At 46.0% G+C, this 27674-nt stretch overlaps 1 protein-coding gene and 1 non-coding gene across 4 annotated transcripts in view; one reads left to right on the top strand and one right to left on the bottom strand.

The window, feature by feature from the left end:
• The window catches only part of Snx30 (sorting nexin family member 30), a 95999-nt gene that overhangs the window by 14954 nt on the left and 53371 nt on the right, over window positions 1-27674 (bottom strand). For all 3 annotated transcript variants that reach the window (XM_055611599.1, XM_055611600.1, XM_055611601.1), the window contains exons 3-6: window positions 26124-26234; window positions 14293-14451; window positions 8374-8569; window positions 7155-7354 (exon numbers count right to left, since the gene is read on the bottom strand). In XM_055611599.1, the coding sequence (XP_055467574.1) occupies window positions 7155-7354; window positions 8374-8569; window positions 14293-14451; window positions 26124-26234 (666 nt within the window). The remainder of the gene's footprint in view (window positions 1-7154; window positions 7355-8373; window positions 8570-14292; window positions 14452-26123; window positions 26235-27674) is intronic.
• LOC129680177 (small nucleolar RNA SNORA9) lies at window positions 1011-1127 on the top strand. Its single transcript, XR_008720646.1, has one exon. It is a non-coding gene; the product is annotated as a small nucleolar RNA SNORA9 (small nucleolar RNA).

The raw sequence follows: 27674 nt of genomic DNA, 5'->3' as shown, positions 1-27674 counted from the left end.
CATGTAATAGCCTGCAAAGGGGCCTCAGATTCCCCACCCTCCCCAAATCCCAGGGTCCTGAGCCCAGCCACATGCTCCCAGGTCCAGAAGCTGCACAACACCAGCTCTGAGGACAGGAGGGAGGAAGGAGAGCCAATCCTAGAGTGGGCTTTCCACGAAGCAACCCCTCCTGATGGCGACAGCAACAAATTTTGGGAAGAGCGGGGGAGGGGAATGTTGCACCTCTGCCACACTGGCCCAGGCTCAGCTTTACCGTGTACACTGAGCTTTATGCTTAAGATGCAGCGCTGCCTCCGGGCTCAGTGAAAAGCCGTAAAAACAGCTCTTAACTATGATTATTAGTTTATATAATTGACAAGAATCGTACGTGTTTACTCTGCATAAAGTGTTACAAAGTACATGTGTATTATGGTGTGGCTAAACTGAACTAATTAACAGGTACTACCTCGTGCTTATTTTTTGTGGTGACAGCATTTAAATGTACTCTCAGCACTTTTCACGAACACACTAATCATGTGCACACTGTCATAAAGCTACTGTCACTATATTATAAAATGACTACAGGAGAGTTCTTGACTCTTTAATCTGTTGGGCTGCTCCCTGGTGGACTGGTATGTCCACTGTTCCATTAGCTACTGTTTGCTCCACTGTGTGTCAAGTACAGAGACTCGGTCCCTACGTGAGGGTTTAGTCTGAGAGGTCCTGACGTATGAGGGTGTGTGCAAGAGCTCTGCACAGGGTCCGAGTCCCCAGAACCATGCAGCAAGCTTGCCAGGGATAGTGGCAAATGGGCGCAATGACAGCCAGCCCGGGAGGAACAGACATGAAGCAAACCTGGTGCTCAGTGAAAGGCATAAGGACCATGCTAGCACCTGAGAGCCAATCGCCCCTTGAGCCCTTGTGCTCCCTTCCCTTCCTTGGGCTCAGCTCTGCTGCTCTGACCCTGAGAGTGAGACACAAGAGCTTGCAGCTCTTTCCCCGACCTTCTTCTGGTTCTGGTTCATTAAAGATGGCAAACCAGGCGGTGACCCTGTGCATTCCTACAGTGCTTGCCAGAACAATTTTGAAGTGGTTTGAGGCCTTGCCCTGCACCCTCCAGAGCAAGGTTATAGAAATTTCAGACAACATGGCAGAGGGCCTGCCACGTGGGTACACTACACGTGGAGAGAATGGAATTTACAGTGCTGTACTTCCTTGTTTGTAATTTGCTGTGGTGGAAAAGATTTGCCCAGGATGTAGAGGCAAGCCAAGATGCCCAAGCTAGAAGAGACCTGACGCTTCAGAGTGACCTTTTCAGCCTATTTCATGGAACTTCTGTGGGACGAGAGAAGATGAGGAAGTGAGACTCCAGCCATGTCGAAAAACAGAATCAGGTTTGAAGCCTGCTCTTTCACCTCCCACCTAAAGTGAATCAGCAGTTTCTGGTTCTTGATCCAAGCTGCTGTGCATCTCAGGACAGATGCAGTGTGTCTGGTAGGCATCCTCTTCCCAGAGAAAGGAACTCGGCTGTGCCTGAGGTTTTTTTGACCCCTGAATATAATAAACCATGGATGTCTCAGCTAGCTAGAGGGAAGCATACCTGCTAACCAAATACTTTGGAAGTAGAGGCAAGAAAGAAGATCAAGAATTCAAGACCTGCCTAGGCTACAAGCTGTCCAGTCTCAAAATAAATACAGTTCTATCCATAAAAAAAAAAAAAAAAAAAGGCAAACCAGGAATGGTGAGAGTCTTCTTACCCACTGAGAAGCCACAAGTTACCAAGACAGTTCCTAATCATAAGGATTCTCTACAGGGGACCTTCCAATACAGCGTGGAGTTGGGGCAGGAAGGATCCCCTCCTGGACTAAGTGGAGGCACTTGGTGCCCCTGGGGACATAGTCACTCTAGAGCCCATCTTCTAACAGAAATTATCAACATTGGGAGCCCCAAGTCTTCTCCTGAAGAATTTACTTTGAAGAGTATATAATCTGTAATCATCTTCCAGGTGAGCCATTCCTCTTTCTCCTAAATGCTCTGAGATTCATTCCCCACACTCCCGAATGTCAACAATGAAACTTTCTGTTGTGATAGAAACATTCTATAACACAGCTGTCACTAGCCCCACCTGCCTATTGAATACTTGACATGTGGGTGTGACTGAAGAAACGGATTTGTGTTTGTGTGTGTCTGTGTGCAAGGGCGAGCTCCCGCGCCGTGTGTGTGTGTGTGTGTGTGTGTGTGTGTGTAGGTTCCCACCAAGACCAGGTCTTGATCCCCTGAACCTTGATGTAAAGACAGTTGTGAATCACCCAACATGGGTGCTGAAACCATAATTTGTATACTTTGCAAGAGCAGAAAGTGCTCTTAACCACTGAGTGTTCTTCTAGCCCTGAATTTTGATTTATTTCTTTAAATTTAAAGTTAAATGAATGTTTTTATGGCCAGTCGCTACCACATTAGACAGGTTAAATCTATAAAGCAAACCAAAAGAAAAACAAAAAGCTCAGGTCATTCCTGGTTTCACAAAGTCTGGGCTATAATCTAAATGTACTGGTCTGGTGCCTGTGTACTGAAATGTTCTCTCCACCCAAGATATAAACACATGATGGATCTGTGGGGCCATGGCCATTCACTCCGCACCTGTGCACACCCCTTCACAAAATGCTGCCATCTTACTGGAAAAAACAGGCATTTCCAGCCTAGCACTTCAAGGAAGGAAGCCGCACAGACACGTTCCCTGTCGGTGTGACAAGAATCTCAGAACTAATGGTCCTGAGACAATGCTTTGGACTGTCGGCCTAGTGGATGTTTTCTCTCCCTGCTTTTTATTGTCCCTTTGTTGAGGATACCAAGACTCCTGAGGGGAGGGACGTGAGAGAAGATGAATCCACCTAGATTATTGCCATAGTCTAACTACTCATCCCATTCCACCAAGAAGACAAGAGGACCTCAGATGATGCCATGTTCCTCAGATGATGCCATGTTCCTCTTCCCAGTTCATGGGCGGCTCCTCTATCTAAGCCTGTGCCACCCAACCTCACCTGGAGCGAATGGGATGCTGTCCTCCTGAGCAGGCTGGTAGGAGGATCTGGGCTTGTAGCCAAGAATCACTGGACAACATAAAAGGCTCCCAACAAACTGGTGAAGGCGAAGGACACAGAGCCTGCTGTCCAAATGAGACCTGCACAGTGACAATGGTGGCCTGTCTCTGAGGCCACACTGCTGGAATACAGGACAGCAGCAACTCTGTTTCCACCATCTTCTGACTTAGGGTTTCACAGTCTGACCACAACCCAGCCATGCTGAAGGCTGGGCATCTTCTCTAGGGACCCTCTACACACTGCTGGCCTTACTAAGGATGCCTCCCATTCCAACCACACAATCTCCGGGGAGACAACTGGCTAAACCAGCCTATGACAGTGAGGGAACATTGATCTTAGAATGGGTTGAAAGCCCAGAGGCTCCATCTACAGCCAGGCCCCTACTCCCGCCTCCGAGGGACAACTAGAAGCCACCCGAGTCTCCCACAGCCCTCTCGGTATTCCTAGCTTTCCTCCTCCATTTCTGCCTTTCAGCATCAGGATTCATCAACCTCCGGGCAGAGAATAAAACAAAAGAGCTTTGTCCCGATGGACTTCCATGTCGGCGAGGGGGCAGACAACAAACAAGGAAACAGTCTTGGAGGCAGAAGTGTCACCAAGGAAAAGGAAAGCAGGGACAAATGGGAAGGCTGAGGCTTTGGGGACGGGAAGAGCACTTCCCTTGGGTGGTCAGATGGAGAGCCCTGCGGCATGACTACTGGCCCTGCTAATCCGGACCGTCTCTAGCCTTCTGGACAGATGGAGAGAAGGCTAATGACTCTGCTTAGTGCTCACTGTTAACAAGAAAACTGTGAGGAAAAATTAAAAATGGGAAGAGATTTTAATATATTTAAGAAACCTATCAGTGAATATATGGATTCTGATGGCTCTGGGGAGAAGGACTACGAAAACTGAGATGATGTGACCGTTACTAGATGTGACCATAGTAAGAAACTGGTTTTCTAAATTCGGTTTCTCTTCATCGGTCTCTCTGACCCTTCCTCTCCCCTCCCCCCCGTGTTTGTGTGTGTGTGTGTGTGTGCCTGTGTGTCTGTATGTGGTACATTCCATACCCGTTCGTGCAGACAGAGCCCAGAAGAGGCACTGGGTGGCTCCCTCTCTTAGTCCCCACCTTACTCTCCTGAGACAGGTCTCTCACAGAACCTGGAGTTTATAATTTTTTGTACTGACAACCATCAGCAAGCCCCAGAGGCCTCCTGCTTCTGCTAACCTCACCCACTTCTGGACATATTTGAAGTTTTAAACAAAAGAATTATTAAACAATACAAACACAATACCTGCCATCCAAAATATTTACAATGAACTAACAGCATCAATGAAGAGACTTATAACTGTCACTCGTGACACGCTTGTGGCACACAGCCTTTCACCTACAATGATGAAACTACCTGGAGGAATCGCAGACATATTCTGTGGACTTTCAACATCAACACTGGATTTATTCCAAGAAAATACACAATCATGAGTTTGCACCAGATATCAGAACACATCTCTCCTGAGTTCAAGCCCTGTTTTCCTCTGTAAGCTCACAAACTGCGGGAAGGAAAGAGGGCTCTGGCAGTTGCCACGAGGCTTCCTAAAGACTCCTGTGGGTTTACTGAGCTAGTGCCAACATCAACCATGAACGGCAAGCCAACAGGCCTGCTTAGTCCTGTCCCCCCACCAGCGTGTGGAGGGAAGGATCACACCCAGCCTCCAGTAAACTCTTTTGATTTCTGCTTTCCTAACAAAGAACAAAGTCTCTCAGAAAATATACAACATCAGAAAGGTTGCCAGGCATGGTGGCTCACACCTTTAATCCCAACACTCAGGAGACAGAGGCAGGGGGACCTCTGTGAATTTACTGCTAGTCTGTCTGTCTAGTGAGTTTCAGGACAGCCAGGGCTGCCCAGAGAGACCTTTCTCAAATAAGATACAATATCAGAAAGAGAACCACAGGACTCTCTTGGGGAAGAAAAATATGGAAATGGATTTTTAGGGAGCATGAATATTCAAAAGCAAAAGAACCAATGAAGACATGCGTCACTGTCTGAAAAATCTCATCCAAGCCCCAACAATCTTAAGTGCAACTCTGGCTTTGCTGTTGAGTCACCCTGCACGCCCCTGAGCCATCTCCTCTTCTACCTCAGCTGACACTGGGTCAGGGCTTGAGCTAGAGGCGCCGGTCATCACCTCTTCTTCACCATCCTTCCCCACCACACTGCAACCGACCGCCTTCCCGCCCCACTAACCTGACTGCAGCATTTTGGGGATCAATGCTCAAAAACTCAGTTCAGTGCCTCACCCATGGGGTGAAGAAAGAGAACAAACACTTCTTTGCTGTGTGACTTCAGTTGCTCTGGCAACGCTATGTCTCACAGTGCCATCCATGTTTTAGTTGAGACACCAGTTCAATCTTTGCTTAACGGCAACTTAAGATCCTGCTCTAAGCACAAATGATATTGAGTATTAACAGATTTGCCACATGCTAGAATAGGAAAAAGTGTACAACAATTCCCTAAAACTGCACGTGCTGTATTATGTCTGAGCAAGACTGGGGAGCACCCCAATGAAGGGTGTGGAAGAGTCACATCCAGACAAACCGCGGCTTGTAAAGGTTATTCTATGTTTACGAAAGCTACCAGCACTGCTAACCTTGCAAGCAAAGTGAAAAAACGCTTTGGTTCACTTAAAATAATTTGGGATGCCTTCCTATACTTGCTTCAGCCACACAATTAAAAGGTCTTCCCCTCTACCCTCCTTTATCTAAGTTCTCCCCTCCACCTCCCTCCTAGCTCTATCTATCTATATTAAAAAGCAAAGATGAAAATATGCTGCAGGTTTGGGGCCAGAAATTTTGGGGTTTTGGCCTTTATTTCAATATATATATATAAAACTTACACAGCATTCTGCCTGCATGTATGCCTGCACACCAGGAGACGGCACCAAATCTCACTATAGATGGTTGTCAGCCAGCATGTGGTTGCTGGGAATTGAACTCAGGACCTTTGTAAGAACAGCTAGTGTTCTTAACCTCTGAGCCATCTCTCTAGCCCTCAGTATGTATCTTTAAGTGAAAGGATCAAGAGTTCAGGGCCACCGTTGGCTACTGGAAGGCGGCTGCTTGGAGGTGGGCTTTCAACACAACTCATGTGTTCACACTGGAACTGGTGGCCCAGCCCAGGAGTCCCCAGAAGCTACACTCTCTGCCAGTGTCCGAGCCACCTCGTGGGGCATGAGAACACTGCCATCCTTACGCTGTATAGAGACTGCAGATCTGTCCTCACAGCTCTGTTTCTTCTCACCTGCTGCCACTAGAACAAAGCTGTTTTCACTCTTAAACCTTTATATAGTACCTCTTTCTCCTTTTAGGTTCTTGTATTATCTTTTCCCTTGGTTATTCCTGTCCCCTCAGTCAGGAATTCAGATTCGGAACCTTGAGCTCAGTGCCGTTAGTGTCCCTCACTCTTCCACCACAGTTTTGGCATATTTAGTGGTTTTTGACCTTCCAACTGCTGTTTTTGGTCTTACTTTCTAAGATTTCCTCACCCATGTTTTCCAACTTTACCAATTTTATTTAACAGATCGTGTGCTTTTTTAACTGGTTAATTTTTAGGTCTATGGGTGCTTTGCCTGCTTGTATGTCTGTGCACCACCTAAGCACCTGTTGCCTGTGGAGGCTGGAAAAGGACCCCTGGGACTGGATCCAGAAACAGCTGAGAGCCGCCATGTCAGTGCTGGGAATTGAACCCCAGTTCCCATGTCCTCTGGAAGAGTTGCCAGTGCTCTTAACCACTAAGACATCTTGCCAGCCCCAAGAAATCACATTTTTAATTCCCAAAGTTACCTAACCATCCTTCTGTAAAGCACCCTTGCCTGTTTAGTAGCTATTTTATTTCCTCAGATAAGATCACTGTTGTAAATGTCTTCCAACCTTTTTTTCCCACTTAATTCATACCCTCTAGTCACCATATGTTGTATTTATATGTTCTTGGTATCAGTCTTCCCAACTACAAAGAAGGAACGTGTACCACATGCAAACAGGCAGTAATTTATAGCTTTTTGATGAGTGTGCAAAAAAAGCACCCAGCTTACCTTCATGGAGTCAGAGTATAGAATGTATTCCCTGAGCACAGGCAGAAACTCGTCTGTTATGTCATCTGTCAGCTCTTCCAAGGCTGTGGAGCAGTTCCCAATGCAGGCTGACACGCCCTCCAGGGGCTCCGCCAGCTCACCTTCCAGCGCGCTCCAGGTGGAGTACACAGGCCCATACTCCCTCAGCTCCACCAGGTACTCTACAGGAAGAGAGGCCAACTGGGGTCAGAGCGCACACTGCTTTGATGGATGCAGGATCCACAGCCAAGACTACCTCAGGATGCACAGCCTCGGCTGTGCTCTCTCCTGGGCACACTCTCCTCTAAGGGCAACACAGTCCTAACTTATTTAATTTCAGCATTTAGAATGCTAACGTAAGTTACTACCAACATACAAACATCTAGGATCTTGTTAATAATACTTTATGGGGAAAGGCGGGTAAGAGCCAAATCCAGGCAACGTCTTCAAAAATGGTTAGCTTTCTATTCATGCTGCGAGAACAACATTTTCCAAAGCCATGGGGGGAGACAGCCATATAGGCTCAGAGGGCCTCAGATTCCCCAGAAATGGAGTTATAGATGGCTGTGAGCCACCACAGAGGTGCCCGGAACTGAATACAGTCTCTTCAAGAGCACTCTGACAGGCCGCCATGGCTGTTGCTATTAGGGAACGGCAGTAACTGAGAGGCCTATGTGACGTGGTTCATGTCTCCGCATGACCACCACCAGCACTCAGGTGTGTCCGGCCTACAGCTGCGTTTCTGAGACGAGGTTAATCAGGTGACTGTGACAGGAGAAGGGTAGACAGGCAGTGGTGCTGACGAGGAAGGACAGCCTCAGGTGTGAAGAATGTGAAGTAAAGTGACGCAGGGCAGGGAGGAACAGGCATAAGTTCAAAAGCTCACTGGGTCACAACTCTGGCAAACACGGTTGCCACACTCTTCTTTGGAGCCATCTCTCTGCTAAGTTTGTTTCTGTACTCATCAGCCTTGAGGTTGGAGGACGTGGGAAAAGCATGCGCCATGCTGAGTGCAAGACAAAGGACTGAGTGCGAAAGTCCATTCTAGGCACGACCAGCTCCCCCCTCCTTGTATTTGGTTTTTAAGCAGAATAAGGCCGGGTTCTGTCACCGCAGCATTTCTGCAGGTTGCCTCAGCCTAGCATCTTAGACATGCCATTTCTGCCCTTTTGGGCACCATCAGTCTCAACAGAGAGCTCACCTATTTCTTCTTTGATGATCCGCTGGGCTATCCGATCGATGGTTCCCAGTTTGAGTGCAAAAGTGTCTAGGTAGTCGCCGATGGCTGCGAACTCCAGAGGCCGGCTCCTCAGCTTATAGCCTCCAGTGACGTGCTTGACTGACTCACCCACCCGGGTCAGCAATGCTATCCCCTGCTTCTTGTAGGCATTCAAGTCCTGTGGACAACAACGGAACCTCTCAGTCACACCGGAGGGCTGGGGAAACCAGCTCCCAAAGGCAGTGGCTCATTGGCAATGGAGGAAGTAGAGAACAGGAGCTGGCAGGACCACATACACACTACAGCCCCACTGTGGGAACCCATTCCTTGGGAAAGCCAAACAAACATCATCCACCCTAATAGGGAAAACCAAAGTCTATGTCCAAAGTCCAAATGGAGGAGCCATGCCACAAGAAAGTCTCACCCGAGCATGGACGAGACTTCCCAAAGCTGCAATGTCCAGGGTCTACACACTAGCATCTCCTAAGACCATGAGGCCCGTATGCAACCAGGAGGAGTTATATGTAGCTGTGAGGTAACCAGGGGAGTGGCTGAGATCAAATGAAAGCCCAATGAAGTCCCCAACACAGACACACACACACACACACACACACACACACACACACACACCTATCCTTCTTTGATGGAACATCAATAGTCACCAGACCCTACTCTTGATGGTCTCTTGCAAAAAGTCAGAGCTGCTCTGACAAGATGGTGGCTGCTATGCTTGGAGGAAAGCACTCTACAACAGAGACCCCCCACTCCCCGCACCCCAGAATCACAATCATGTGCTCATGTTCCCTGCCAACATGGCTGGGTCCTAGTCCCTCTAGTCCAGTAATTCTCAACCTGTGGGTCACAACCCCTTGTAGGGGTCAAATGACCCTTTCACAGAGGTAGCACATCAGATATCTTGCATATCAGATATTTACAAATCATAACAGTAGCAAAATTATAGTTATAAAGTAGCAATGAAAGTAACGTTTTGGCAGTGGGCCGTCAGAAGATGAGGAACTGTGTTAGAGGGCCACGGCATCAGGGAAGCTAAGAACCATTGCTCTAGTCAAGTCTACTCCCTGTCTTTAAATGCAATATTCTTTCTAACAAAATGTTTAAAGCCTCTGGCAAAAATACCCCCATGCTAGGCTACAGGGGTGGCTCAGAGGTTAAAAGCATTGGCTGCTCTTTCAAAGGTCCTGAGTTCAATTCCCAGCAACCACATGGTGGCTCACAACCATCTATAATGAAATCTGGTGCCCTCTTCTGGTGTGCAAGCATAAGAGTATATACATTAAACAAACAACAAAAACCCATGCTGTCATTAGGACAAAATTAAATGCCCGAGATTCATTCCATTCATTCACTCAAACCCTGCTAGGGCCATCTAATAAGGAGGGTGCGGAGAAGAAACAACAGAAGCATTGCCAGAGAGCTCCCTGAGCTACCAACACTGTAAACACATTTTAAATTCCGAATTCCTGTGGGTTGAGGCAAAAATAAGCAGTAGGTTGGACCTTTAAACTCTTGTAACCAAAATTTAGAAGATAGAGCATGCAGCACGGTGGTGAAGGCCTTTGGTCCCAGCGCTCAGGAGGCAGAGGTAGTGGATCTCTGGGAGTCAAGGCCAGCGGGTCTACACAGTAAGACCCTGTCCCTCAAACCAAACAAACAAAAAGCTCTTAGAGCCGAGCTGGTGATACATGCCTATGGGGGAGGGGGTGAGCAATGTGGGCTACAGAGTGAGGCCTATCCTTGTCACTGGTTTCCTTTCTATTGCTGTGAAGAGAAACCAGGACCAAGGCAGCTTTTTTTTTAAAATAAGAGGCCGACTCCTCAGCTTATAGCCTCCAGTGATGTGCTTTTTTTTTAAGGACTTAACTGGGGCTTGCTTGCACTCTCTGATGTGTAGACCATTATCATCACAGCAGGAGCACAGTGACATGCATGGTGCTGCAGAAGGAGCTGATGGCACAGTGAGAGAAGGAGGGGGCGGGAGGGGGAGGGAGGAGAAGAGGGGGAGAGGGAGATCACGATCCACTGGTAGGGGTCAAGGGACAAGCAGGCTGACAGACACTGAGCCTGTGCCAATCCACACACTTCAACAAGGCCACACCTCCCAATCCATTTCAAACAGTACCACTTTTGGTGACTGAGCATTCCAAGGTTGGGACCATCTTCTTACTCCAACCACCACAGCCCTATCTCAAAACAGCAACACACCAAAAGCATATAGAGCCCATCAGAGAAACAAGCTGGTCCCCACCACTAAACTGTATCTTGAGGCTGTCCTGTGCCATCCTCAACTACGGGTCCACAGAGGGCGCTGGGGTCTGTTGCTCATATGCACGGCACCATGCAGAATGTTCACCCTCAGTTCACAAAGGGGGACACAGAGCAAGGCTGTGGCTTTCTCCTGGGCTGACCCAGTAAAGAATGAGAACTGATGAATGACAGAGCTGCCCATGCCCTCTGGAGAAGAGCAGTCCCCTCCATCCCCTCTCCACCTCACATCCTTTCCATGTCAGATGGCTGGGAGAATATTCTAAAGCCTCCACTGCCCTTCTTGCCCTCCAGACAGGAAAGGCATCTCCAAAGGCACCATGCCTCTTCGGTGCTGTCACAGCCTCCCTGTCGCTCGGTTCCTGGATTTCCTCTCACAGGTGATATATTTTGGAGACTAGACTCAACTGGCTCATTCAACTTCATACCCCCGCTTCTACGACACGCACCCGGGGTCAGTCAAGTAACAAGCGCTGGAATTGTGGCTGACACCTACCCACCGATGCAACTATCACCACAGATGACCACAGAGATCTGAACACAGTGCTCCGAGCTTCCTCACACTCTCCCAGCACCACTGGCAGCTCCTTGGGGAGATGTCTAATCTGGAGAGGTAATGTCATCACCAAGAAGGCTGTCTCTGCAAATGCTGCACGTTAAGTGGTCCATCTAAGAACCCGGGCAAACGACATGCTGTAAAACACTGCTTTCCCAGCTTAGCACCTCAATCAAGCTGTGACTACCCAAGGGCCCTTGATCAAGATCAGGCCTGTTGCTACCCACAGAAGAAAGACCATCCCACCCGACCTGAGACTCCAGCCACTCCTTGCTAGGCCTGCCTGACACCACACAGAACCATCCTTTGTTGTCGGGTACACTTCTGTAGGACACAGAAGTTAACAGAAGAGAGTACTCATCTGCAGCTACAGGGAAGCTGTCACCTATGTGGGGTGAGGCTGTTTTGCTTTGTGGATGTTTTAGTCATACATACTCCTATAAGTAACCCCTTCCCTGGGCGCTGTGAATAAGCCCCAGTAAACGCAGTGGCTCGGCTCTGGAGTAGTCATTACGTCGGTCTGTCATTGGTGCCCTACCCTGGGGAATAATAAATGACTGTTGATATCACCTCAGGGCAGCTCACACAACAGTGTGTTAAGGGAAAAGACAGGAGAGCTGGATGAGGAGACAGAGCTGCTGTCATGGGTACAGAGGTTCAGGTCTGTGAGACTGGCCTGTTGCAGAAGTTGTGGAGAATGGCTGCTCAGCAGTGTGGGTGTACTTAACGTCAGCTGCCTGTGCACCTGGACACGGCTAAGACCAGAAGTTTCACATCACAGATAGTTTATCTTTTTTCTTTTTCTTTCTTTCTTTTTTTTTTAAAGAAAAGATTGGCTACTTGGTGAGTTCAGTTTAGCAAGTGATACTAAAACAGGGCTACATTTGTTTTGTTTTTGGCTTTGTTCTCTGTTTCAGACAGGGCTCACGTAGGCTGGCCTCCAGTAGCTGAGGACAGCCCGGAATTAAAAGTGTACACCTCCCCAAGCCCCGGGAGAGCCTGTTGTTTAAGGGCTGCTCTCCTGCATTCCCTCACATGGCATGAGATTTTGAAAGAGATACTGAAGGACCTTATCATACATCTTGAAACCCTTTGTCATTCTAGTTAGCGCAGAGTCATTCTCTCTGAGACACTCACTACTCCCACTCATCCTTCATGCAGATGCCTAATGACCAGGATCCAAGCCACAACCCTCTTCTGTTTCACTCAGTGGCGAGGACAACCTAGGGTTGGAGCTGGCTTGCCATTTGGGAAAACAAGAAACTGGGAGAACCACACCCAAGCATCAGCATTCTGAGAAATGCTTCCATGTAAACAGGCTCAACCTGTAGGGGGAGCTGGTGCACAGGCTGTCATCAACTGCAGGTAAAACAAAAACCTGAAGGACTCAGCCAAGACAGTCTGAGTGGAGAGCAGATCTCCTGGGAGCCTTTGATGTCAGAAGCTATCTGTCACATGTGTCTGTTTCCTTGGAATGTTAGCAACTACAACAAATGGACCCAGCCTTCAATGCCCTTGTCATTAGAACAGATTATACACGGCTTGAATGCAGGAATCAGAAGCTAAACGGGTTGGCTAGGGAGAAGCTAGGCTCCCTTAGGGTCTGATAATTTGATAATGTGACCCTTTTCCGCAGTGTGAGTGCAGCACCTTAGCTTTAAGGTCGGTTCTGCCTGCAGCAAGTGAACTAAGCCAGTGAACAACCAACCTGAGCTTGAACGGTCTCTGGTAGCACACTGGAAGCCAACTATTTTTCTGACAAATGACAAGAAAACACACCTAAGAGGAACAGATGTTGGCAAGCAATGGCCAGGCCCTGTGACACAGATGGAGGGTGAGGCCATAAGCCACAGAACCTAAGTCCTAGTGATGTCGACTGAACAAGTTCAATCTCTCTGAACCTCAGTTTCCTTGTCTGAAAAATGAAGCTACAGTTACTTACAGGGTTCCTGATGGGGGCTCTGCAGGCGTCCAGGCAGGGAAGCAAACAATGAAGAGATAAGAACGAAAACTCTGCTCAGATTGACTTCATCAATCTGGATCAATCTCGGTGAGTCTGATGCCAGGCAGTTCATTGTCAGCATTTTGAAAACAGTACAATTTGGGGAAAAGTTTCCAGGAAACAATCATTCCCATTCCATTCTCATCCCATTAAGATGTGCCTACACAGAAACTCCTTTACAAAGCACAAGTGGCCATGAGGGTGGGTTCTATAGTTAAAAGGTCTAGAGTCTGGTATGGTCTCTGACCAAGATGGCATAGAGGCCATAAAGTACCTGTGACATCTCCCCTAAGAAAGGGTTCTATTGGCTGGGAGCTAAAGATAACAGTGTGGGTGGGGAAAAGTCTAGGATAAACATTTTCAGGAGATTTGGGTGAGGTCTGCCTCTACCAGAACCTTAACAATATCCACTTCTGGATGAAAACTAGGTAATTCCTCCCTTGAGAAGAGGCCTCTGTGTGTTTAACATTCCTGGTTTCCTAGGGCTCTGTGGACCCAAAGACCTTTGTGCCTCCAACAGGTTCTTACGGAGAATACTCTTGTAATGCGTTTGTGTTTGTGTTTGTGTGTGTGTGTGTGTGCACACTTTGGTGTGTGGGTAGCATGTGAAGATCAGAGGACAACCCTGTGGAACTGGGTCTTTCCACCTTCACATAGGTCCTAGAGAGAACTCCGGTTCTTGGGCTTTTGTGGCAAACTCTTGGCCCACTAAACCATCTTTCCAGCCCTGAAGAACATTCTTATCAAAGGCTCAGTCTTCTTTCTTTCTCTTTTGTGCCTATTGCTGGTAAGCCTCACTTACTAACACCACCAAGAAGTGCTTAATGGACACTTCTGCCTTTGGAAAATGAGATACTGACTTTCATTGCTACTGTGAAAGGGGCGGCCTGTTCTGCTGGATTTTAAAACTGTACAATGCAATGGTCACCAAGAAAGTTGAGGGCCTTTATCATGCCCATCTCAGAGCCTCATGGAAGTGGCTCTAGAAAGAGCAAAGCAGTGCCTGAGAAGGAGCCCAAGAGTGATGGTTACAGACACACACACAAAAGCTTGCCTGTACCTTGGCCGTGAGGAACACAGTGAAGTGTTCGTTAAAGGAGAGCACGGGGTGATCCGTAATCCTCTTTAGGAATTTATCCAGCGCTTTTCTTCTGGTCTCCACAAACTCTTCTGAAAAACGATCCACCACGCCTTTCACCACAAACTTCTCAGGAAGTGGCTATAAAACAGGAGAGACACAGAGCAATCAAGACAGTGTGATAAAAACTCACCAGGCTAGCAAGTCTTTTCCTGCCCATCCGTCCAAGAGCAGTGTTTGGGGTGTTGTTCGGTTGAGTTTTGTCTGTCTGTCCTTTTTTTTTTTTTTTTTTTTTTTCCTTTTTGAGTCAGGATCTCATGTAGTTCCGGCTAGTCTCAAACTCACTTTGTACCTGAAGAGGACCGTGAATTTGGGGCTCCTGCCTCCACCCTCATACCGAGACTCCAGGCATATTTCACCAGGTCATTTTATGCTAGGCACGTTACCAGGTGACCTACATTTTGGGTCCAGGGCTGGTATTTTTTTAACCTATTAGATCATGTTATCATCAGTGAAGATTCTTGGGACATGCAGCTCCAGCAAACCGCAACTGCCCTGTCAGTTTCATGTTCGGAGGACAAAACACTGTAGCGCAGCCCTGAAACACTGAGCTGCCAAGAGCTGCTCAGCAAATGTGGCTGTGCTGTCCTGACGTATGCACGGATGATGTAAGGAGAGTCGAAGAGAGTGTATAAGAAAAGAAGGCCACGGCTGGGGAGACAGCTTCATTGGCCATGGGCCTGCTGTGCAAGCCTGGGATCTGAGTTCAAGCCCCGGTGCCCATGTTTAAAACAAGAGCCAGCTGTAGCAGTGTGTACTCGCAGTTCCAGTGCTGAGGCTGCAGAGACAGGGCCTTGCTGGGCAGCCAGCCTGGCCTACTCATTGAACTCCTGGCCTGTGAAAGACTCCATGACCCTGCCCCTAAGGAAAAGAAAAGTAAAGAAAAGAGAAGACACTGGTAGAAAATGCTACAGAACAACAGCCAGGGCTGAGCTCTATACACATATACCAAGACATGTGTTCTATACCATCTACACGGGTGTGCGCTTACATACACCCGGACACACTGAGGAAGGAGGTGACAATATTAAGCACACAAAACTTTATTAAACTAGAGTAAGACTCTGTTCCCGGTACAAAGGGCACAAGAGCACGGTGAATGAAGAACAGGAAGTGGGCACACTCACATCTGAAGATGGTCTTCATTTTCCTTTTAGGTTTGAAATCAAAACGTAACTTTATTTACTTCTCTCATTAAATCAAATTTCTCTAGCATAAATCTCTGAGCCGATAGAGCTGAACAATTTAAACTACCTTCTCACCCAGGGACTTTGAGCTTTGACTTATTTCCTTGGTGTCTTGCTCAAACGTGTGTGCTTAAAGGTGTTTTTCTTATTCATTCCACAGGGAAAATTGACTGCTATGCACAATTTTAAAATCCCTGGGTTCTGACAAAAAAAAAAAAAAAAAAAGTTGGGATGGTGTAGACAAGAGGAATCCTTATCTATCTTCTACCATAGGCATGTAAACCAGCTATGTCACTATGGAAACCAGTGGGAGTTTCTTCAGTAAACTAAAAACTGGCTTCCCTTGATAGCACGTGCCTATAATCCCGGCACTCCAGGAGTCAGAGCTCTGGGTTCCAGGCCAGCCAAGGTTGCAGGGTAAGGCTGTCTCAAAAACAAACAAACAAAAAAAAGAAACAACAAATGAAACTGTGGCAATGCAATATCCCAAAAACATGCCTTGTATTTTATGAGAATGAAACCTTTTGCTGGACCACACTGCGAGAATTAACAATACACCTTGAGGTTCCTTGAGTCTGGATTGCTTGCTTACTGTGTACTCACTGTTTAGTCTGCCTTTAAGAAAACAAGTAACAATCATCCTTACTTGCCTTGGTGTTTCATGTAATCAACTTTTACAATCTAAACTAATACACAGCTGTAATCTTAAATATGTACCCCTCCGTGTCCCTGACCCAGAACAATGCATCTGTATCATTTGAAGAAAAAAGCAAATACAGAGATTGAAAGCAACTGTCTATATTATATGTCTAGTATCCACTTATAAGTGAGTATATACCATGTGTGTCTTTCTGCTTCTGGTATACCTCACTCAGAATGATCTTTTCTAGATCCCACCATTTGCCTTGTTTTTAATTACTGAGTAGTATTCCATTGTGTAAATTTACCACAATTTCTGTATCCATTCCTCATTGAGGGACATCTTGGTTGTTTCCAGGTTCTGGCTATTATGAATAAAGCTGCTACCAACATGGTTGAGCAAATGTCCTTGTTGTTGGATATATGCCTAGGAGTGGTATAGCTGGATCTTGAGGAAGCACTATTTCTAATTGTCTGAGAAAGCACCATATTGATTTCCAGAATGGTTGTACAAGTATACAAGGATACTAGAAATATAATATAGGATAAACATACTAAAATCTGTATGCCTAAAGAAGTTAAGCAAGAAGGGGGACCCTGGGTAAGATGATCAATCCTCACTCAGAAAGACAAACAGACATTGGAAGAAGGAATAAACAGGAAACAGGACAAAAGCCTACCACAGAGGGTCTCTGAAAGATCAAAGCAGATGCTGAGACTCATAACCAAACTTTGGGTAGAGTGCAGGTAATCTTATGAAAGAAGATTAGAAAGACCTGCCGAGGACAGGAGCTCCATGAAGAGAGCAACGAACAAAAAAATCTGGGCCCAGGGGTCTTTTCTGAGACTGATACTCCAACCAAGGTACACTCATGGATATAACCTAGAACCCCTGCTCAGATGTAGCCCATGGCAGCTCAGTATACAAGTGAGTTCCCTAGTAAGGGGAACAGGGACTGTCTCTGACATGAACTCAGTGGCTGGCTCTTTGACCACTGACCCCCCCTGAGGGGGGAGCAACCTTGTCAGGCCACAGAGGAGAAAAATGCAGCCAGTCCTGATGAGACCTGATAAGCTAAGGTCAGATGGAAGGGGAGGAGGAACTCCCCTATCAATGGACTTGGAGAAGGGCATAGGAGAAGATGAGAGAGTTAGGGAGAGTGGGATTGGAAGGGAATGAGGGAGGTGGCTACAGCTGGGATATAAAGTGAATAAACTGTAATTAATATAAAAAAATAAAAATTAAAAAAAAAGAAAGCAACTTTCTAAGATCTACCACAAAAGTTGAATGCAAAATCTATGGATACTGATTACTAAACAATGTTTATAGTACTGTTTGCTGTCTAAGTCAGCTGGAATCAGTTTAAGCCCGTGATGTAATCCCTTGTAAAAAGAAGTTAAGACTTCTGTAAAGTAACCCATTCCTTCCTGTGTGACCCTTTCTGTGCTGCTCAGTTAAGTCCTTTGTTTAAGATAGACATACAGTGCAGAGAACTGACAGACACGGGGTCATATTCCCATGACAGCCTTTAGGCAGGCACAGATTTAGATCACACAACAGAGGACAGCAGACATAGGGAGCAGAAAGCAGAGAGTTCAAATCTGGAATCACCCTTAGTTCACCAAGGGGAAATGCTTTCATTTTTTTCCCTTAATTGGATACTGATGCATTATTGGTGACTCAGAGATAATCACTAATGTGTTTAATCCATGCATAAAAATCTGTTTTAAAAAAAAGTCCTGAAAACAGATCTGCTAAATAACCCTGTTATACAGAAAGACTCTAAGCCGACGAACCACACAAACTGTTCATAACAGCAAAGCTAGGGACACAGCAGAAGAATGGATGAAGCAAATGTGCTGGATACACAGTCAGTCTTCAGCCATAAGAAGCCTGTGTCATTTGCAAGCCACTGCAGATAACTAACCACAGTAAGTGGATCAAGCAGGTGTTTCCCTTCTATATGGCATCTAGATTTTATACATAAATGGGTGTGTGTGTGTGAGAGAGAGAGAGAGAGAGACATGAGACTGTAAAGGAGAATAAACAAGCTAATGGGAGACAGAGAGGTGGAGATGCTCAGCAGACAGAATGTATCTGTATGAAAATGTCCTTATCTTATTACAGAGTACCATATACAATGATTACATACAATAAAAACAAACAACGTTTCAGTTATAAAATGCATTTAAAAATAAACAAATAAGGTTGGTGATGAAGCGCAGTGATGGAGCAATAATGTTGACAATTTCTCCCAAAACCTACAAATAGCCAATGAGCACATGAAAAGATGCCACTGTAATTATTAGGGAAATGAATCAAAACCATAATGAACTTAGATATGGTGACACCAGATGTAATCTGAGCATTCAGAGGAAGACTAGGGCAAGAACAACCTGAGACCATGCTGAGCTTCATCAGCCAGCTTAGGCTACGTAACAGGTCCCTATCTCATGACAAGCAAACAACCCTAAGTATTTGTACAGATATAGGTTAGAATCTACCATAAATTTCTACTTGCAAATTATTACAATGATCCATAGGAAACATTACGGTTTAATTTTGAAACACTGACATTATACACAGCACTTGAGAGTTTGGAGTATATGTTACAAATGGTTTTAGCTTCTAAACCTGGTCTGTAATCTGAAATAAAAGTATATTTCCTGTACATTGCCACAGCGAAGCTATTTCTAAGTAGGAAATCTACACACAACTGTTCAGCCACAGAATGTACAACTTCTTGTCAGAGTCTAAACTCTTCCCCACTTTCAACAAAGGTCTACTGCACCCCACTTCATCACTCAAACCTGTCCCTTCCTTCCCTTACCAGTTTGATAGAAAACCTCACTGAAAGGCAAGAATCATTGCCAAACAAAGAGGCATCAAGATTAAAAGCCATGCCATCAAGAATAATTGTCAACCCTAGTTTAATTCAAAATGCTTGAAAGTTCAATCAATATTTTACTATTAACTTCTCTACTGAGTAAGCTAAAAGTACCTCAAAAAAGGAAGCAGAGGCTAGAGAGATGGCTCACTGGTCAATAACACTCACTGCTCTCGCAAAGGACAAGAACTGGATTCCCAGCACCCACACCAAGCATCTCATAACTGCCTGGAACTCCAGCTCCAGGCACCCAGTGCCCTCTTCTGGTCTCCTTGGTCATCTGCACACACGCAATGGTACATACAACATGTGCACATACACAAACATAAATAAAAATGAAGTAAATATTTTATTTAAAAAAAATGGTTTGGGGGCTGGAGAGATGGCTCAGTGGTTTAAGAGCACGGTTTGCTCTTCCAAAGGCCCTGGGGTTCAACTCCCAGCATCCACATGGCAGCTCACAACTGAGCTGGAGTGTCTGTAACACCCATTCCAAGGGATCTGACACCTTCACATTAATGCACATAAAATAAAGAGGGTTTGGCTAGAAAATGAAATCATTTTATCATTTCAAATTGGGAAAACAGCCATTGCAATACAAATTCTTCTCGTTAGTTCCAGTGAGAAGAAAGCTGCATAGCAAATAAATCTTTTGTCCTTCGGGAAAAGCAAACATTCATTTTGCAAGCAGAATTAAACACCATACCAAAGTTCCCAACAGATGAATGCACAACATCTTCCAAGCCTGTGCCTGCTCATCTAATCGTCCACCTGTCTGCTGTGCAGTGAGTCCTAGTGGACAAAGCAGTGACGAGGGCAGTGAGCACACAGAGAGGCAAAGCTCATGAACAATATCCGGAAAGAGACAAAACAATGTAGAAAAGTGGTCTCATTCAAGACTTTCTGGTGTGTTCATTACATAATAAAAAGAGTGAACTGTCTTTACGAATGGTGAACTCACCCCACACACTTCCAGCCCCCAGCACATATGGCTACTTCTTTCTAGTATTCCAGAAGAACAAAGCAATATAAAAAGAAAGAAATCCTCAAGGGCATGGTCAGGTTCTGAAGCTGACCTCCTGTGTTAAAGGCTTGGCCCCAGGTGGCGGTGCTATTTGGGACTGTAACAGAATTTTAGGAGGTGGCAGCTAGTAGGAGGAAGTTAAGTCACTGGATAGGCCTGTCTATGGGGTTATACTTGGCCCTTGGTCCTTTCCTATCTCTGCTCTCCTCCCTGGCTGCTATGAAGTGAACAGCCACATATCCCCAGTGCTGGGACACTCTGGCCTCAGGCTCAAGCAACGGGTCCAAACAACCGAGGCTAGAAACTACAAGACAAAATGCACCCTTCCTCCTTTTAAATTATTTCTTCCAGCATTTGTCAGTGATGAAAAGTCTAACCATGTGTGTGCTGTTCTGGTTTAGGACGAAGATCCATGTTGGAAAAGTACATGCTCAGTACATGTGAGGTGCTGTGTTAAACCCCCAGAACCACAGAAGGGGGTAGGGTGGGGCAGACAGGATACCGGAAGCAGAACGGGATTTGTGAGGACAAAGAAGAAAAGACTGAACTGAAAGGAAAGTCAATCAATTTTTTTTTTTTTTTCATCAGAACTAAGAAAGGATGCCAAGGTTGAAGTCATAGGGACTGGAAACGAAGCAGGTATATTTCAGCTCCTAAGGAGAAGCCAGTCAAGCTCAGGTGCTTTCCCAGAGGCGCTGTTTGGCTGCTTACAATTTCCTGTGGCTTCAGTGAAGTCTAAGCAAAGTGGTGACTCCCAGCCCTTCGCCCCACAGGGAACTGGAGAGGGAACACAGGGCCCTGTGCACGCTGGGAAATACTCAACCAGAGCTTAGCAAGGACTCCTAACCAAAGCAGCCAAACCAGAACGCACAGCCATTCCCAAAATGTTTAACCACAGCTGATCTGAAATGGGGAGAGACGTGGATTGACAGATGCCTGAGACCACTCTCTCCTGTTTTCCAGCCCATTCAAAGAGATTCTAAAGTTCCTTTCCACAAAATGAAAACAAATTTTTTTTAAGGGGCAAAGAGAGGCCTAGAGAGATGGCTCAAGGGTAAGACCATATTCTGCTCTTAAGGAGGGCCCAAGTTTGACACCTAGTACCCATGTCTGACAACTCACAACTCCTATCACTCCAGCTCCAGGGACAACCACACTCTGGCCTCCAAGGGCACGGGCACTCACATGCACATTCCAGGGACAGACATGTCTCCAAGAAGACACGCAAATATCCACCAAGGACAAAGGATGCTCTCAGCTGTCAGGCAAAAGCAAATAAAAAAAATCACAGTATGATGCCACCTTACACCCACTAGGAAAGCTATAATTAAAGACAGATAATAATCGTTGGCAAAGATGTGGAGAAACCGGAACTCATCACAGTGTGAGGGAATGTCAAATGCCTGGCAGTATCTCAAATGGTTACATACAGAATAACATATAATTTAGTAATTACACTCCTAGAACTGCATCCAAATATAATAACACGTAGCCACAGGAGGACTTAAACACAAATGTCCTCAGCAGTGTTATGCCAAAGGAGAAAACAAATGACATTCCATTCAGGGTGGACAGACAGACTGTGGCATGCTCGCACAGACTCTCGCCGTACAGTAAGAAGGAAGTCCTAACCGGTGCTCCTCTGTGAGTGAACTTTGAAACAGGCAGAGTGTAAGACAGAAGACAACATCTATAGAGCTAGGAGGCAGAGAGGCCACTAGACTGGGGAGGGAGGATGGCAAAACGTGAGGATTTTGATGTTTCCTTTGGGATAATAGAAGGTCCTGACATTGATCTGCTGGCTGCACCACAAAGCTGAGTACACTTAAGGTTTTGGAACCGTGAATTTCAAATGAGTAGTGTCCCCATGTGGCTGAAGTTGATGTCTGACAATGTGAAGAAACAGATTTACAAACTGGCTATGAAAGGCCGGACTCCCTCCCAGATAGGAGGGAGTGATCCCGAGGGACTCACTCAGCATTTTATCACCGTTTGTTACTGGTAATAAAATCTTGAGACTCCTTATGTCCAAAGGCCTTGCCCCTGATCTCCCTGAAGATCTCTACCATTTGATTAAGAAAGCCGCTGCTGTCCTCAAGCATCTTGAGAGAAACAGAAAGGAGGTTCAATTCCACGTGGTTCTGCTGAAGAGCAGAACTTGCTGGCTGGCTGGCTGGTTACTATAGACTAAGCGGGTCCTCGTACCCAATTGGAAATATGAGTCATCCACAGCCTCTGCTCTAGTGGCATAAGTTCTCTTGTGTGCACAAGCAATAAAATCACTTAGAATAACAATAAAAGGACTCAGTGGTTAAGAACACGGTTGCTCTTGAAGAGGACATGGGTTTGATTCCCGGTATCTGCACAGTGAGTCACAACCATCTCTAACTCCAGTTCCTGGAGAGCCAATGTTCTCTTCTGAGCTCCTTGACCACGAAGCACACATATGATACACATGCATAAAAGCAGGCAAAACACACATAAAATAAAATAAATAAGTCTAATAAATTTAAAAATAGGGTTAGGCATGGTGGTACATACCTTTAATCCCAGCACTCAGAAGAGTTCAAGGCCAGCCTGGTCTACAAATCAAGTCCAGGACAGCCAGGGCTCTGTTAAACCCTGGCTCAAAAAAAATTAAACATAAAATAAAACCTTTCTTAAAGGAGACAGCAAAAATCTAAACAATAATTATTCTGGAGGGCTGGAAAGATGGCTCAGTGGTTAGGAGTATAGGCTGCTCTTCTAGAGGATCTGGGTTCAATTCCCAGCACCCACATGGCAGCTCACAACTGTCTGTAACTCCAGTTCCAGGGGATTTGGGATCCTCATATAAACATACATGCAGGCAAAACACCAACACACATGAAATAAAAACCATTAAAATAATAATAATAATAATAAACATTTTCTTAGTTCTCCATTTTTGCTAAGATTTTAGTGTGATTTCTTTTTAAGATATTTTTATACTTATGCATATGCGTGTTCTGCCTGCATGTATGTCTATGTTCCATATGTGTGCCTGGTGCCTGCGGATACCAGAAGAGGGTGTTGCATCCCCTGGAACTGGAGTTACAGACAGTTGTGAGCCACCACATAGATGCTGAGAGCCCGGGTCCTGTGCAGGAGCACGTGCTCTTACCCAGGCTGATGCCCTACGCACCGATGCCCTACGCGCCTCAGCTGCTATTTGACACTACGTTCTCCAGGGCAAAGGTGCCGTCTCTATCTTAAAATCCCTCCCCTATCTGTGCTCCTACTAAGTCTAGCGAAGAACACATAACTGGTGCTTAAATACAGAGATACCCTCTAAGAGTTCCCGTAAGGTGATTTCAGGGTGGAGGGGGAAGCCGAAAGGTCATTTCTCATGTGACTCCTCTTAAACGAGAAATACTTTCCTAAATTAAATCTCTCCACTTCGGTTAAGTATCAAGAACTTGAGAAGAGACATAAGTCTCTGCTGCTCCTGAAGCGCTTTCCTGCGCATCACTGTCACCCAGGCAGTGCAGACAAGGCTGACGGAGGCCTGGGTCCTCAAGGATGCTGGACCATGGCACTAATTCCCAGCAGACATCACTCTCAAGCCTTTGAGGCTCAATTGCCAAACCACAGGGAAAACAAAACAGAACAACAACTCACTAGCTGCCAAGAGGGGAACAAGGCTTGAACTACAGGGAAAGAGTGGGGAGAAGGCACAGAATCTCTGCAAACATTCCTTCAAGTCATGTGGCTTCCTTCTCTGAAACACCTTACTCCACTTCCATGGTCTAACCAAAAGCGCCTTTAAACAAATGTCCCCCAAAGCATGAAACCCCTCATTAGCAAACCCCAACTATGAAGCTCATCAAGACCAGGAAAAGTTGAGGAACTTTCACAAGCAAAAACAGCCAAAGGAGCATGACCATAAGATGTGATGTGGCATCCTGGAATGGAAACACACATTGGGCAAAACTACTCAACTCTAAATAAAGCAATTTGAGTAAATGATGTTCATTAAACAATATGGACAAGGACTGGTAAACTAAAGGAGACAAGCAGCTCACATTTATGTAGAATGTCAGTCATGAATGCAACCGGGTGTTGAGTGTGGAAGAACCTGCTCTCCTATTTTCACAATAACCCTAAAGCTGTCCTGAAATAAAAAGCATATGTTCAAAAAAATTAACACTAGCTGCCAATTTGGCCAAGCAGGATCCTAGTTTAAGGACGTCTTCTGTTTTAAGATGGCTGCTTCTTCTCCAGGCATCTTAAGTGACTGGAAGGCAAGATGCAAAGCTGCAGGGTTGAAAAGAGCAGGCAGGACTTAACGGTGGCAAAGCAGATCCTGAGGACCCCATCACATCCAGCCCAGTCCTAACCACATGGATCTCCTCAAAACCCTGAAGACACCCAGTACTCAGAGCATGCACAGCTTCATCCAAGCATGGTGGACAAGAAGGTTAGGAAGGCGTAGTAGCAATGTAAAACAACTGAGCAATGCTGGACAGCATTCATACAAGGTCTTGTTAACACAAGCTGCCCTGCTCCCTAAGGCCCCCAATAGCCCCTAAAGACAAGGTGGGCCCAAATAGTAATTACCTTAACTTAAAGGCCTCGGAGAACTACCTAATACATATGTTGACTATTCAGTCTTTATAGTTTTAGTTCTCACTGTTAAAAATAAACCAGCATGGAGCTGTAAAGCGGTGGGCCCATATCATGCTGCATCAACACCGAGGGGCACGTGGTCTTCCTGCTTGCACTTCAAATAAACTGCTGTGGTCGTGAAAGAGTGGTGTGCCAGGTGCCTGCCCTGTCAGCCACAGTCTGAAGCCTCAGCTTCACCCTGTTGGTAGGCAGCCAAACCTCGGGGAGAATGTCTGCCAAGGGGGAAACGCAGCTTCAGTGAGACTCACTTCCAGGCTTCAATCTCTCTGTTGTTGTTTGTTTTTCCAGACAGTGTCTCATACTATAGTGGAGACTGGATGGAATTCATTATGTGGTCCAAGATAGCCTTGTAGGTGTGTGCTAGAACACCTAGCCACCAAACTTCAATCCTTTAAAGAGGTGGGGTGTCCTCCTTTTCAAGGAAAAAAAAAAAGTAATAATGAAAGTGAAAAATCTGAGCTGTATACTGTAGCTATATACAGGGCTGTTCTGGGCCAGCTTGGGAAATGAGGTGATATCTTATATCAGAAAAAAAAAAAAAAAAGAAAGAAAGGAAAGAAAGAAAGAAAGAAAGAAAGAAAGAAAGAAAGAAACAAAGAAACAAAGAAACAAAGAAACAAAGAAAGAAACAAAGAAAGAAAGAAAGAAACTAACTTGAGCCTGGTGGTATATTCCTGCAGTCCCAGATACAGGCTGATGGAGGCTGAAAGTTCAAGGCCCACTCAGCTACAAAGTGAGCTCAAGGCCAGCCTGGGTACTCAGTGAAAACATGTACCCAGAGAACAAAGTAAAAAGGTTAGGGTACAGCTCAGCATAGAGTGTATCATAGTACCACAGGAGAGACAGAGGGTGGGAGAAACAGAGGCAGAGGCCAGGAAGGCGGCTCAGGCAGGTAAAGAGCTAGCTGAAGAAGCTCCTCAGGCCACACTGGAGCCATGGGAAACACTGGAAGCAGAGGTGCATGTCTGCAATCCTGGCACTCTACAATCGAGATGGGAGGCAGAGGCTGAGACTCATCCAGAAGCTCATGAGCCAGCTAGCTGGGAGAACGGGAACACCCACACATCAGCACGACAGCAAGAGCCACTCCTGAAAGCTGCACTCTGATTGTCAATGTATGTGCATGCGCACACACTCAGTCATTAATTAGCATGTTTTTCAAGAAAGGAAGATGGGAGAAAGAGAAAAAAATAAAAACCTATCTCCCTTTATCTAAGAAGCTAGTAGAGCAGAAACTGTCACACATACTCTTGGTGGGTGTGTTCAGTATAAGATACAGAGTGAACCCATCATTGCAGAGGCAAAGAACTGAGCAGCACCCATAATTCAGGAAAAGCGAGAACCAAGCTGCAGTGACTTACTACCTACGGGAATGAGATGAGTGGGCTGCGATTCTTCCAGCTTGTTCCTCAACCAGTCGAAATCCTGGTATCTTCGACGGACCGAGTACTCTGGCAGGTCAAACTCCACCCTCGTGCTCTGCAAGTGAGAAGAGAGTGGGGGACCCGAGTAGGTGAGTAGGAGTGCACTCGGGCTCAGGGAAGGAAAAGCACACTTGGGATAATTAAATAAGGCAAGAACACACCTCCCTGCACCTGTGCTCTAGCCAAACACAGGGTTCACCACAGGCCACAAAGAAGGAGCTGCCCGCACAGTGGCTCCCGCCTTTAATCCTAGCGCTCAGCAGGCAGAGGCGGGCAGATCTCTGAGGCCAGCCTGGGGATACAGAGCAATTTCCAGGATAACCATTGCTACACAGAGAAACCCTGCCTCAAAAAACCAATCAATCAATCAACAGGAACTAATATGGAAACATCAGCTCTTTGGTTTGGATTGGTGGTGGTGGTGGTGGTGATGGTGGGGTGTGTGTGTGTGTGTGTGTGTGTGTGCGTGCGCGCGTGTTTTCTCCTACCCTCAGGAAATGAAACTCAGCTATTCTTGAGAATTGTCTAGAACATTTGATTCATTTCCTCTGGCTTATTTCTGAGAGGTTTGTTGAGGGTTTTTTTTTTTTTTTCCACAGAATAATACAATTTCAGATACTGCTGCTGAACTGACAAAAATCCCTGAAAAGAAATGACGTCTGCACCTCCTGCTACATATGCCGCTGACCTTGCTGAAAGCAGAGGGAAACCGTCAAGTAGACAACGAAGACTGCGGCTTAGCACGCAGCTTCTGCATGTTGCCAGGTATGGTGGTGCACGCCTTCAATGCCAGCACTCACAGCAGAGGCAAAGGAACTCTCAGTTCAAGGACAGCCTGGCCTACACCGTGAGTCCCAGGCCAGGAAGGCTACACAGTGAGACAAAACAAACAAACCAAAACAGTCAGACATTTGCTTCATCTGCCGTATTCTGCCAGGACAGAGTGTGTCCAATACACTGCATTCTAGAAGTGATGAGGAATCATCCAGAAAGAAAAAAAAAAAAAAAAAAAAAAAGCCATGACACTGTATTCTAGATCTAGATGAGGAAATATCCAGAAAAAAAAAAATGCCAGTGTGCTACAGAAAATAATAACAATCTGTGCTGAGCCTGAATGTTTAAAGTTCTCTGAAATGCAGATACATCACTTTAATAAAATCAAGTTACAAGCGCAGGCCTGTGTGACTACGCCTTGCACAGTGGATTGATTTGGGCAGTCTCTTTCCCCAGCTACCTTAGGGCAGGACCCTGCGGGGCCTGCAGGCAGTTTTCTCCTCCTTTAAGATGAGATGGATGCAGGTTCAAATGGACAGACAGGCGTCCTGTCTGACTCCTCCCCAGGACAGCTTTCCCATCTGAGCTGTTTTAATAAACTTTTAACTCCAGCACCCACAGCAAACTTTAATTTCAGATATTCGCTGTGACATTTGAAAAGAAGGCTAGGAATTCCATGTGTCCGCTGGTTATACCTCTTATTAACTGCTATCTTTTCTCA

This window comes from Psammomys obesus, unplaced genomic scaffold (assembly GCF_907164565.1).
Source record: "Psammomys obesus unplaced genomic scaffold, mPsaObe1.curated_primary_1811, whole genome shotgun sequence".
In the NCBI taxonomy this organism is placed as follows: Eukaryota; Metazoa; Chordata; class Mammalia; order Rodentia; family Muridae; genus Psammomys; species Psammomys obesus.
The sequence above is the reverse complement of the archived record's forward strand: the minus strand, read 5'-3'. Positions and strand labels throughout refer to the sequence as shown.